At 37.9% G+C, this 13,192-nt stretch overlaps 1 protein-coding gene across 2 annotated transcripts; it reads right to left on the bottom strand.

Annotated features, from left to right (window-relative positions):
• Positions 1 to 97: 97 nt before the first annotated feature.
• fhl1a (four and a half LIM domains 1a) lies at positions 98 to 12,198 on the bottom strand. Of its 2 annotated transcripts, none has more exons than XM_083891178.1 (6): positions 12,036 to 12,198; positions 6,075 to 6,256; positions 3,882 to 4,059; positions 2,281 to 2,450; positions 1,997 to 2,183; positions 98 to 563 (listed from the first exon to the last, which is right to left on the bottom strand). In XM_083891178.1, exons 1-6 carry the CDS (start codon positions 12,055 to 12,057, stop codon positions 409 to 411), a joined length of 894 nt encoding a protein of 297 aa, XP_083747304.1. In that variant the 5' UTR covers positions 12,058 to 12,198; the 3' UTR covers positions 98 to 408. The 2 variants fall into 2 exon arrangements, with proteins under 2 accessions (XP_083747304.1, XP_083747303.1); XM_083891177.1 differs by lacking the exon at positions 12,036 to 12,198 and adding an exon at positions 7,401 to 7,544.
• Positions 12,199 to 13,192: the final 994 nt, after the last annotated feature.

The following is a 13,192-nucleotide window of genomic DNA, read 5'->3' as shown; positions in this document are numbered from 1 at the left end:
CAAAAATATTCGTTTGTCACGTCTTTATTATTTTCCTCTTTTTTATTATTATTATTATTGTTCTTGTTTTACACTCAACTGCAAACAAAAGTCAGGATTGTGTCTCAAACCACTCAGGTATGTAATCAAAGGTTAATCCAAGCTGCTGTGTATGAGGAGCTGTAAATATTTTAGGGAAAAAAAAGCATGTTATTCTCTGAAAACATTCCAGTAAGGCTTCCTATCTCAGATTATCGTGCTAATCTCACCACACAGTCGCAGTAGTTATGTATAAGGAGATAAATGATGAAGCAAGTGCACATTGAGTTGAAATAACCGCCTAATCTGTCGTTATATTTCACCAAAAATGACTTGTTTTACTTGAAAAGTGATCGTTTCATCGCTGCGCTAATCTTGCCCGTCTGATTTTTACAGCTTCTTGGCGCAGTCGGGGCAGTAGATGTGATCTCCGGTGAGCACGAAGCGCTTGTTGGCCAGCGACAGGCTGCACTTCTTGCAGTTGAAGCAGTACTCGTGCCAGGAGAAGCTCTCGTAGTTCACCACGTTGGTTCCGTGGCCGAACCCTGAGGAGACGGAGAGGTCAACGGTCAACAGGTGATGCTTCCACACACTAATCTGTCCAGGATGTTCATGTCATCTGCCATTCAGCAAAGACTGAGAATTATCTTGACAGAAAAACTAAATTTTCATATAAACTTTTGTCTGTATGTTAAAATGTTGCCTGCAGAAAACATTATAAACCTAAACTAGAAGCGCTCGTAGGACTCAGAGTCCTGACGGGGCCCTCGCCCCACGCAACAGAAATGTCATGTACTTCTGTTTACGTTAAAGCTTTCAAAAAGTGGAATTTGAAAGTGGTTTTCCTGCCATTTAATGGGTTTTTTTTCCCCAAAAGGCGTAGAGAAAATCCTTTGACAACTTTGAATCATTGACTTGTCTAGAACACATGTACCGAGTTTGACGTGGCTAGCTCAAACATGCTAGGACAATTTTGTTCAAATGCATAGACTAGCCATTTTCGTTTTTCCAAAATGGCTGACTTCTGGGTGGGCGGAGCTAATGGAAGTACATTGGACATTTGTTTGGTATCATGAGAGCTTCAATTACCAAGTTTGGTTAAAATCAAAACATCTATGTGCGACTTGGACACAAAAGAAAAAAACCAAAATTTAACTTTTAATGTAATTTTGGCCACTTTGCGTCAAAAATTAGCAAAAAAAGTGAAGCCTGACCACCAAACTTCGTCCTGATCTGACAACTTTTGAACATGACCTGACTTCTGGGGGCGCTATAGAGCCCTGGGGCTACGATGGGGTTTGTGTCTTATTCCACTAATGCATTTTTCACCGACCTCACCTCTGTGCCAAATTTCATGAGTTTTTATGCGCGTTAACCTCCTCAAAAATGAGCACAATGTTGTAGAAAAATAATAATTGCAACAGGAACAATAGGTTCCTCCTAAAAAATAAGGTTAAAATGACTCATTTAAAATGACTAAAAACACACACTGAAACTATTTCATGACTTTAAATCCACTGTACTCCCAGCTCAGCGTCAATAACGTCTTATATCTACACTGAATCCTCATGAATTTGCAGATTATAATTTGTCAAAGAGATTATATCCTGTCAGAGATCACAGCAAGAAGAAACAAACATTTACAAAGAAATTTGGTAACACTTTAGATTATGGAACACATTATGTGTATATATATATATATATATATATATATATATATATATATTCATATATATATAATTAACTAGGTGCTAACTAACGTATAGACGTCACATACTAGCCCTTTATTAGTAATTATTAAACACCTTATTGTACCTCTATTACGACATGAATTAAGGGTAATTAGGTGTTAATAAGTGCTTCATATTTACTAATAAAGGGGTAGTAAGTGACTTATATGCACTTAGCTAATGGTGAATATGTGTTCTCTAATCTAAAGTGTTCCCTAAAAGAATGCAAACTTGTAATGGGTGCTGACCTGTGATGGGGTTCTTGCAGCCGTGGCACTTCTTGGCCACGTCGGTCTTGTAACAGTCCACGCAGTAGACGCTGTTGTCGTGGGAAGTGAATCGAACGCCGGACAGCGACTTTTTGCAGGTGAGGCACACGAAGCACTCGGAGTGCCAGGGATGGTCCTGGTAGCTGATCCCTCCAGAGGTGATCGGCTTAGATCACAGAGAGAGAGAGAGACGTTGAATTATAATCTCAAACTGTACAGTAACGACACGCAGACACGTGCGATGCACTCGGTGCTTCCTGTACCTGCTTGCAGTGAAAGCACTTCTTGGCGAACTTCTTGTCGTGGCAGGGAGCGCAGAAGATGTCGTCGCCCTTGGTGAGGAAGCTCTGCGTGCGGATCGGCTGCTTACACTCCAAGCAGGTGAAGCACTCCTCGTGCCACACCTTGTTCTTGTACTCCACGTTCTTGGAACCTAAAAAAACACACAATAGTAATAATAATTTGTGGACATTTAGGGTGTGAATAAAGCTTATACAGGGATTTACACGCTGATTTATGCAAAGCAGAAGTGAAACAGAGGTCAGAGCAGGAGTTTCAGAATAAAACCAATGTCTTTATTGAGATGGAACCTCAATTACCTTTTTCTTCACTTCACTTTTACTTATTTCCAGAGATAAATGTGTTATTTAATCATCCGACAGTGAATCTGAGATATTCCCACAACAACAAATAAACTAAAATTGACAAAAAGTTGATGTCAAAGTCACTTTCTTCTAAGAAAATAAAAGCCCTAGTCCATAAAAGTCAAGTTTTATGAGTAAAAGATCTAGGTGCTTACTCGCATATATAGCTAGCACCTAGCATGTAGCATACTAGCCCTTTATTAGATAATATTAATCACGTATTAAAAACCTTATTCTAACTCTATTACGACAAGAATTAAGATAGCCACCTGTTTTTTTTTTACTAATTTCCAGCGATAAATGTGTTATTTGAGATCTGAGATATTCCCACAACAACAAATAAACTAAAATTGACAAAAAGTTGACGTCAAAACCACTTCTTCCAAGAAAATAGTTTTGTGGGTAAAAGATATGGAAAAACTGGTCAAATTTGCATCATGGTGTTTTTAAATGTATTCTTCATTTGACCAAGTGGGGAATAAATGGGTGAAACATTTGCAACTATATTAATTTAGTCAAAGTTATTGATTAAATCCAGCTAATCTGCTTCACCACAACTGTTATGCAACATTAGAAAACAAGCCTTATTTCAGGGTGTCCGCGGGACATCCAATTAAATCCAATCATTTGAATATAAGGCCTTAAAATGTCTTAAATTCTCGTAAAATCTCATAAAAGGTCTTAAATACAATTTTGAAAGGTCTTAAAAATCTATTAACGTTACTTTTATTTAAAACATGCGTAAACTTCAGTCTCACTTTGAAATGTTTCTATTTTTGAGGACGCGATAACAACAATAACTACAACGTGGAACTAAAGTAGGTCATCTGTGCTGACCGGGGACAATTTATCAAGGTGCGCACACTAGCTAGTGTGCTGTGCGCGCTCTGCGTTGTGTTACAGCTTAGCTTAGCATAGCAGCGGAGAAAACTTAACGAAAGCCCACAGCTCAGCCCAATTCCTTGCATAAGATGGATAAATGCAAGTTCAACCATTTGTTGGCTCCAGTTTTCCTTCATGTCTTTTGTACTTTTTTGCCAGTATGTATTTGAAATGGGTCTTAAATTGTATTCATATCGGTCTTAAAAAAGTCTTAAATAGTCTTAAATTTGACTTGTTGAAACCTGCAGAGACCCTGTGTTTTCATTTAAACTGTCTTTTATAGTGTGTTTTTTGTTATAATCTGGTTGTTTTTGTCGTTTTAGAACACTCGTACTCACCCGGCATGACCACTTTATAGCAGCCCTGGCAGCGGTTGCCGTCCTCGCGCGCCCCACACTTGCCGCACATGATCTTGCCGTCGTCGCGTGCACTGAACGGCTCGCTGGCCAGAGGTTTGTAGCACTTGACGCAGCGGAAACAATCCTCGTGCCAGTAACGGTTCTTGTGATGCAGCTCCTGGATGCAGAGAGGGGGATGGAGGTGGATGGAGGAGGATGGAGGGGGATGGAGGAGGAGGGAGTGAAGCAGAATAAATGAAATGAACGTGGAGTTTGTTTACTCGTCGTGTTGATTCAGGCTCGAGGCCGCGACGGCAGGAACGAGAGCATGTGGCAGGAATTACAGGAGGTGAAATGGGACGTGGTCAGCCATGATGGAGTTAGTGAACTCAGATGGTGAACGTTAAGGAGGAAGTGTTTAAGGCCCATTTGGTCATAATAATATTTGTCTTTTTTCTGTTACGTTTAGCTCATTTTGACTGAGCGGTGAACAGTCGTAGAGAGAGTACAACATGAAAATATGCTCTTATTTTCACTTTTATAGTATATTAGCGTCAGTTTCATGGTTAAAAAGTGGTCTTTTCAATATTTGTTTAAACACTAGCTCGGTATCACGGTGCAATTTGATTCATTTAACACTTTTAAACCATAATTTAGCCTACTTTTTTATATAAATAACAACAATTGTGAATAGCCCTAAGAATAGTTATATATACTCCTTTGCAAAAGTCTATCACCACCTAATTTTTAGACGTTTTTTGGACCAAGAAGCAGAATCCTGGGATATATCTATCGGCGACATTGAGTGTCATGAAAGGCGCCTTCAAATATAATGCATTATTATTATTATTATTATTATTATTATTATTATCTATAAAGCAAGTTGCGTTTGTGTGTCTGTCTTAAGTCTTTGGATATGTATTGAGCATGGCTCGATGGTGTGTGCATCCTTGATTTTCAAATTTTTTGGAGGAATTTTAATTATCTCGGAATCACTTGAAAATTTTAATCATAAAAGTCGCCATCGCCCTGAACAAGGATCCGTTGAAAATATTTGCAAATCTCTTCAGGAATAATTTAAATACATTTTTGAAATTCAGGAAATGATCCATTTGCCCTGATGCACTTTGACAGCACCAATACGCAAGCACGTATTTATTTTGCATTAGCATGCTACTACTTTGCGGCTATCTTGGCGAACCTGTTTCCAAAGCTAGTGAGGCTACGATTAGCATTAGCATAGGCTTAACATAATACCAACACTGTGCAGCCTCATTAGGCACAATACAAATGTTTTAATTTTCAATTAGCATTAGCGTAGCTCGATGTTGTGACTGTCAGCCACGCCAGCCAACAAAACATTTGCGTGTTTGTATTATTTTAGCCTTTTAGCCGTTCCTTATCGTGCATTACCATAACTGAAAAATCTTCTTCAGCTCCTACTAGAGGAATACATACTTCCTAGAGCACTGAAAACTTTGTGAAGTTTTATTATTATTTAGAATTCAGGAGTTTCTATATTTGGTCTCACGTGGGCCGTGACCACTAAAATAAAAGCATAATAACCTGTCAACAACAACATCAACAACAACAACAACAACAGTAAAAGCCCAAATGTTTCCCTTTGTTTTACATTAACAAAACATGTTGTGAAAAAACCTGAAAAACAGGCGCAATTTCAACAATATTATGCCCAAATTTACCCTTTACACACGATACAGATCACAGTGGATCTACAAAGGCACAACACATGGAAACATATAGTATTTTTTATTATATATATATATATATATTATTTTTTTTTAATAAATTTGAACAAATTCATCCTGTATGGGCTGTAAAATAGACATATTAGTTCCCTGGTGTCCTAATGAACATGTCTGTGACATGCTTTGTTCAAAATGCATTGTCCTAATTCAAATAAATAAATAAATATATAAAATACCTTAAGGATGACGCATAATAGTAGTTGATTTTGCACGTCTGTGAATAATTACAGTGCCTGTTTGTGTGATGGTCAGGCGTTTCAATACTTTTGTCCATAATAGTGTATGTTTTCTGATTTACACATTGTGTACTCACTTTGTGTGCTTATATGTATATATATACATATATATATATATATATGTATATATATATGTATATATACATATGTTATAGTTGCATCCATCCATGTCTTTCTAACCCACTGACCTTGGCATCAGCTCCGATGGGACGTTTGCACTCTGCACATGTGTTGGCGCAGAGTTTGTCGAAACACTTTGGACACAAGTGCTTCTCGTCCTTCTTCACGTACTTCTTCCCGTGCAGGTTGTCGCGGCAGTAGTAGCAGTCGAAGCGGTCGGTCATGGTGGAGGTGGTGTAACACCTGGGGCCTGAGGAGTCAACGTCACATCACACGAGTCACCACACGAGGTCAGTGTTGCCTCTTTGTTTTATAGCAACAGAGTTTAAACCCCGAATAAGTTTTGAGTAGAGTTGAGTGAACAGGACACACAGTGATGATTCTATGTTATTTTCAAGAGGTTTCAACAGACACTGAAAAAGAAAATACTTAATAGTTTGAATCATCTACGTGAATTTTAGTTTAAGTATTTAAGAGTCTATATAACTAACTTTAGTTAAGGTTTTACCAATTTAAGTGTGTGAACCATTATTTTTCTCTTTCCAGTTCATGTGTAAGATGTAAAAAATTAACACTACAATAACAAAAACAATGATTAAACGACAAAAATCGCAAACAAACAAACTAAAATACACATACATACAACTTAAAACCTTAGACTACATTCTTTAAAATATAAGCAATTTCTGTTGAGATCGGAAATCACATTTTTAAACAGTGAAATATTGAAAATAAACTGTTATTTATTGGTAACTTATTCTATTAAAAGGAGCAAAAAAAACATGAAAGATTTCTTGACGCATACAAGGAGCTGTATGAACGTCTTAGTACGTAATTAGACGACTAACAGACTGAAATATACATGTTGACATCTGCCTGTTAAAATGCTCAATTAGAGCATAATTTAAAATGAAGGAGCATCGATAAAAAACATTGAAGTTGTACAGAAACGCCAGATTTTGTGTTAAATTTGAAATTTGAACAATATAAAACATATTTGAAATAACATTTGTTTGAGTCTTTGTCTTGATGTCAAGAAATGGAAACTACCTTAGAGTTCTTTAAAACATAAGCAATTTCTGTTCAGATAGGAAATCACAATTTTAAACAGATAAAATAACATAAATAAACATTTATTGTTAACTTATTCTATTAAAACATAAACGATTTCTTCCAACTTCTCCCCCCCGACTTCTTTACACATACATGGAGCTGTGTTAACATCTAAGTACTTTAGATGTTAATGTTTAAGACCATTAGGTGAATTAAAGTACACAACAATGACTAAAATAAACACACTGTTAAAATGCTCAATTAGAGCATCTTTTTCTCAGTATTTTCTCATAAACACACAGTGACATAAAGCTCTCGCAGCAGCAGCAGCATCAACATACCACTGTGATGAGGAGGAGAATGACGTAAGAAAAGCAGGAAAAAGTCTCTCCACAGTCGTCTGTTTATCGTCTGCTGGACTCCAGACTTTATCACCCTCTCACTGGGAAGCTTAGAGCTCATATTTTTAGACTGTCTGGCTCATTCTCTCCCAAACCAACACCCCCAACACCCCCAACACCCCCACACCACCACCTGGACCACCTCCTTCACTGAGTCTGACCACACACACACACACACACCCACTCTGCATTTTAGTCAGGTCACTTTATTGGCTCCAAGTGTGAGTTCTGTTGCTCTTTTGCTTCTCTGTTCATCAACATTCCAGTGTTTCCTGGAACCCAAACGTGGTCCCCACAATGTGGCAAAGACATGTTTATGTGTGTGTGTGTGTGTGTAGGCTCTCGTCTTTCTAGACTTGTGTGGACCACCCACTGGAAAAACACCTTTTTTGTGGGGACGTTTTTCCATGTGGGGACATTATGCCCGGTCCTGAACGTGGTCCCCACAATGTGTTAAAAACACATTGCTGTGTGTGTATGCTCTTGTTTTTCTATGTTTGTGTGGACCACCCCCTGGAAAAACACCTTTTTTGTGGGGACATTTTTCCATGTGGGGACATATGCCTGGTCCCGAACGTGGTCCCCACAATATGTTAAAGACATGTATATGTGTGTGTGTGTGTGTGTGTATGTGCTTGTCTTTCTATGTTTGTGTGGACCACTCCCTGGAAAAACACCTTTTTTGTGGGGACATTTTTCCATGTGGGGACATTATGCCCGGTCCCGAACGTGGTCCCCACAATGTGGTAAAGGCATTAATATGTGTGTGTGTGTGTGTGCTCTTGTCTTTCTATGTTTGTGTGCACCACCGGCTGGAAAAACACCTTTTTTGTGGGGACATTTTTCCATGTGGGGACATATGCCCGGTCCCGAACGTGGTCCCCACAATATGTTAAAGACATGTATATGTGTGTGTGTTATGTGTATCGTCTTGTCTTTCTATGCTTGTGTGGACCACCCCCTGGAAAAAAAGCCTTTTTTATGGGGACATTTTTCCATGTGGGGACATATGCCCGGTCCCGAATGTGGTCCCCACAATATGGTAAAGACATGTAGATGTGTGTGTGTGCATGTGTATAGTCTTGTCTTTCTATGTTTGTGTGGACCACCCCCTGGAAAAACACCTTTTTTGTGGAGACATTTTTCCATGTGCCAAGTCCCAAACGTGGTCCCTGTGTGTGTGTGTGTGTGTGTGTGTGTGTGTGTGTGTGTGTGTGTGTGTGTGTGTGTGTGTGTGTGTGTGTGTGTGTGTGTGTGTGTGTGTGTGTGTGTGTGTGTGTGTGTGTGTGTGTGTGTGTGTTCGTTCTTGTACTTGCAGCATACTGAGGACCAGTGAGGGTTTTAAACCAACAAAGTGAGGTAATTTTTACGGAGTGAGGACATTTTGGCCGGTCCTCACTTTGTTTTCATTGAAATCACTTCCTTAGGTTGCTATAACATGCTATACTCAATTTGTCAAAATTTTTAATTTTGGACGACTTTTTCTCAAATTTTGGACCATAATTTTTCTTTCAAATTTTGGACCAAATTTTTTTTTTCAAATTTTGGACCCATTTTTTTTTTTTCAAATTTTGGACCAAATTTTTTTTTTCAAATTTTGGACCCAATTTTTTTTTTCAAATTTTGGACCCAATTTTTTTTTTCTAATTTTGGACGACATAGTATAGAATGACGTTTTTGTCAAATTTTGGACCAAAAATTTTGTGTCAATTTTTTTTTTCAAAATTTCCAGCCCTTTTTGCTCTGGGGCTCCACCTGCAGACATTTTATGGTACTGCAAGGAGTAGTTCTTTGTAGATGTCATTCATGAAGTAGATATTTGTAATTGTGTTGATTTATAAAGTGGAAATGCTGGTCCTCAGTATGCAGCAAGTACAAGTGTGTGTGTGTGTGTGTGTGTGTGTGTGTGTGTGTGAACATGGTTAAGCATCATCTACGTCACAGGATGTCAGCGACAGAGCAGCTGAACTCTCAGCTCAAGTGATTTGTCCAGTGCGACGCTAAATAACTTTAATCCAGTCAGAGCGACACAGGGAACAATGGGCGGAACCACATCTCGTCTGCGTAACCATGGAGACGAGGAGGGTAAATATTTACCAAAGGTTACAGCAGCTATTTAAGTGGGATGAGCTCCACGGACATGTGAAAGATATGAGCTTTCCAATATGTGTGTGTGTGTGTGTGTGTGTGTGTGGATGGATGTGTGTGTGTGGATGGATGTGTGTGTGTGTGTGGATGGATGGGTGTGTTTTTGGACGAGCAGAATTATCAGCAGCTGTGCAGAAGAATAAAGACTGGACTGAGCCCCAGGACTCACCGCTCACTCTGCCAACACCGAAACAAACAGAACCCACTCAGACCACAATTATAGAAGTAAATCTGTGCCTCCACATTCTCAATTTATACAATTTATAATCACTTAAGCCTGAAAAATGGAAATACTCATCAAATCTCAGTCTCAAAATTCAGATTCAACAACTTGGACTCAACTGATTTTGAATTTTGAAAGTCTTTTTTTTTTTTTAAAAAGGCATTTTTGTTATTGAACTTGGCCTGGTCAAATGTGAGCACTTTGAATATTGAATGCATTATTTTAATATTTTAAGCCTTGATTTTTTTTTTTTTAACTCCACATTTTAACATACGAAAATGATATTCAAAGAGATAGAAATTCAAAACTTTTAAAATTCAAGTCAATATAACTCTTTAACACCTCAGCCTCAAAATGTCCATATGGACTATTTTCCCTTTTGCTTATTTTAAGCATTTTAAGCAAAAGTGCTTTTGTCCAATTTCCCAGAATAACGTTCAATATCTGGAAGTTATTTACAGTTTATTGCATGTTAAAGTTAGTGTATTAACAATTTAACACCAGATTGTGTGCTAAATTCAAAATTTTGGTGATACTTTATTAGGGAACACATATTCACCATTAACTAGGTGCTTAATAATATGCATATAAGTCGCATACTAGCCCTTTATTAGTAAATATTAAGCATGTATTAACACCTTATGTAGGAAAAATCTTAATTCATGTCGTAATAGAGGTAGAATAAGGTGTTAATATGTGTTTAATGATTACTAATAAAGGGCTAGTATGTGACTTATATATGTTAGTAAACACCTAGTTAATGGTGAATATGTGTTCCCTAATATAAAGTATCAAAGTCCAAAAACAGGCCAAAAAATGGAAACTGCGTATTAAAGTGTTAAATATGTAAACAATGGTCTGTATTTGAACTTTGAAGAATTTGATGCATCTGAAAGGTTGATTTTAAAGAAAGACAATAATCATCCAGTGACCGATTCACTTCAATAACAATGAATCTATTCAGATGTATTTACAGTCTCTATTTCAGGTGAACACTGATCCTCACATACAGGCTGACGACCATGTGCAGATATGCAGAGATATTATTGTGGCTCCAGTCGTTGACACGAGTCGAGTGCTTTAATCTTTTGTTACAGACAAAAGTGCGACAGCTGCTCCCCCGTCAAACAGCCGTGGTATGTTCAGACCATCAGCTGTGGACGGGAGAGGATCGTACCACTCTGGGGGGGGGGTGGTGAGGGGGGGGTAAGTTAAGGTCAGAGTGAGACCAGTTTGAGACGTGAGTCAGAGCGGATTAAAGAGCAGAATGATGCGGAGTAGAGTATCAGCCAAAACAACAGCCACGCGTTTTTAAAGACTTTATGTTCTCGGGTCGGTGGGTTAACCCTCGCACAAAATCATCGTCAACTATTTTGATAATCGGTTTGAAGATTTATTTCATGATTAAAACCAGATTTCTGATTGTTTTAGCTTCTTAAATGTGAATATTTTCTTTGTTTCTTTGCTCCACATAACAAAGAAATCATTAAAACTGAATCATTTTGGTTTGTGGACAAAACAAAGACATTGGAGAAACATCGTCATTTCCAGGTTTGACAAACACTGATTGACATTTTATGGACCAAACCATTCATCGAGAAAATAAAAGACGTATTAATCGATTCCGAAAATGATCATTAATGTAAAGTACTTTGTTTTAATGTAAAGCACTTTTTTAAAAAGTTTTTACACTGTTTTTTTTTTAATATGTATGAAAGGTGCTATATAAATAAAGTTAATTTGAATTTAATTTGTTAGTTGCAGCTCTACTGTATAATGTCATTATTAAAACAGACTGTTCTTTTTGCCTTCCAGTCAATTAATGAGAGATGATAGGAGACATTTTAGAGTAAATACAGATTTGTGCAACATATGAATACAAATCATTTCCCGACTCTTTAAAAACCTTGTAAAAAGCAACTGAAAACAAGCCCAAAAATAACTTTTCCATTTAAATACTCAAACTTATTACGTCTCAAATTATTTCCATAATTAAAATGAACGTCAGCTGACAAAAAGCATAGTTAAATTACTTTTTATCTTAATAAAAAGGTATAAATATGCTGTTTTAACTAAGAACTAAGTCAGTAAAGTACTATGTAAAGCTTTTAAAGTGCAGATAGTAGTAAAATAAGTTGCCAGAAGCCGGTGGAACACAGCTTCATTATCATCCTAATCTGCCACCGTCTTTGTCTCGTCTTTACCTGAGTGTCTGTAGAAAGTCATGTTTGCTGTCGAGGACGAAAAGGACGATGGAGAAGAGACGAGAGACACAAGGACAAGAGGAGACACTGTAGCATCCGCAGGAGGTCAAACCCACAGACCTGCTTCAGTGATGGGGCGTCTGTATATACCCTCACTGACACACACACACACACACCAACACACACCCACACACACACCCAGACCCTGCGGCCAAATCCAACCTTCGGCCCCTGCTCTCCTTTTTAGGATATGCATTAAAGAAGAGAATGGAGGGGGGGGGGGGTAGATGATTGGATTCCAGTGCTGTAACATCAGAGGTTAAAAAAGAAAACACACAAATCCCACTGTGATTTTCTTTTTTTTTTTTTTTCAGAGGCGACGGACAGCGAATACTCCCTGTGCTCCGACACACTGAGGTCGTGTAACATCTACAGACGACGCGATGGATCAAAGCAACTGTGAGCTGACGAGAGACAAAGTATCCTGTAAGTGTTCTGTCTCTGTGCATACCTTCATCACTGTTGTTGTTTATATACAAACTATTGTATACATACACTACTGTTCTAAAGTGTGGGCTCATCTATACGCATTTTTGTTGTGTTTTCCAAGAGTTGCAAAATGAATAGAAAATATAGTCGAGACATTGACGAGATTAGAAATAATGACTTTTAACATCATTGCACAAGGGTTTTCTAATCATCCAATAGTCTTCTAACGCCATCAGCAAACGCAATGTACCATTAGAACACTGGAAATACCACATTAACAATGTATAGAGTGTTTTTATGATTCGTTTAATGTTATATTCATTGAAAAAAATGTGCTTTTCCTTCATAAAATAAGGACATTTCTAAGTGAGGCCAAACTTTTGAACGGTAGTGTATATAAATCTCGATATTTCTGTATAAACCGTGACGTTTTCATGGGTCCTAACGGGAGAAAGTGCTTCGCTGCAGCTTTAAAATGCTAATATTTGTCCACGTTGAGTGCATTCTGACCTTTTTAGTCAAATGGGTTTATTTACACCACTTGTAATTATGGAGCAACATAATCATCCATTTGGTGCCACTTTAGGGCTGTTAAAAATCTCTCTATTTTTTATTTAAATACGCGCAACGACGCGTAAATAGACGATTATGCGTGATTATAGCCACGT

This window comes from Microchirus variegatus (genome assembly GCF_963457635.1).
Source record: "Microchirus variegatus genome assembly, chromosome: 6".
NCBI lineage: Eukaryota > Metazoa > Chordata > Actinopteri > Pleuronectiformes > Soleidae > Microchirus > Microchirus variegatus.
Note: the sequence above shows the minus strand (reverse complement) of the source record. Positions and strands in the feature narration are given on the sequence as shown.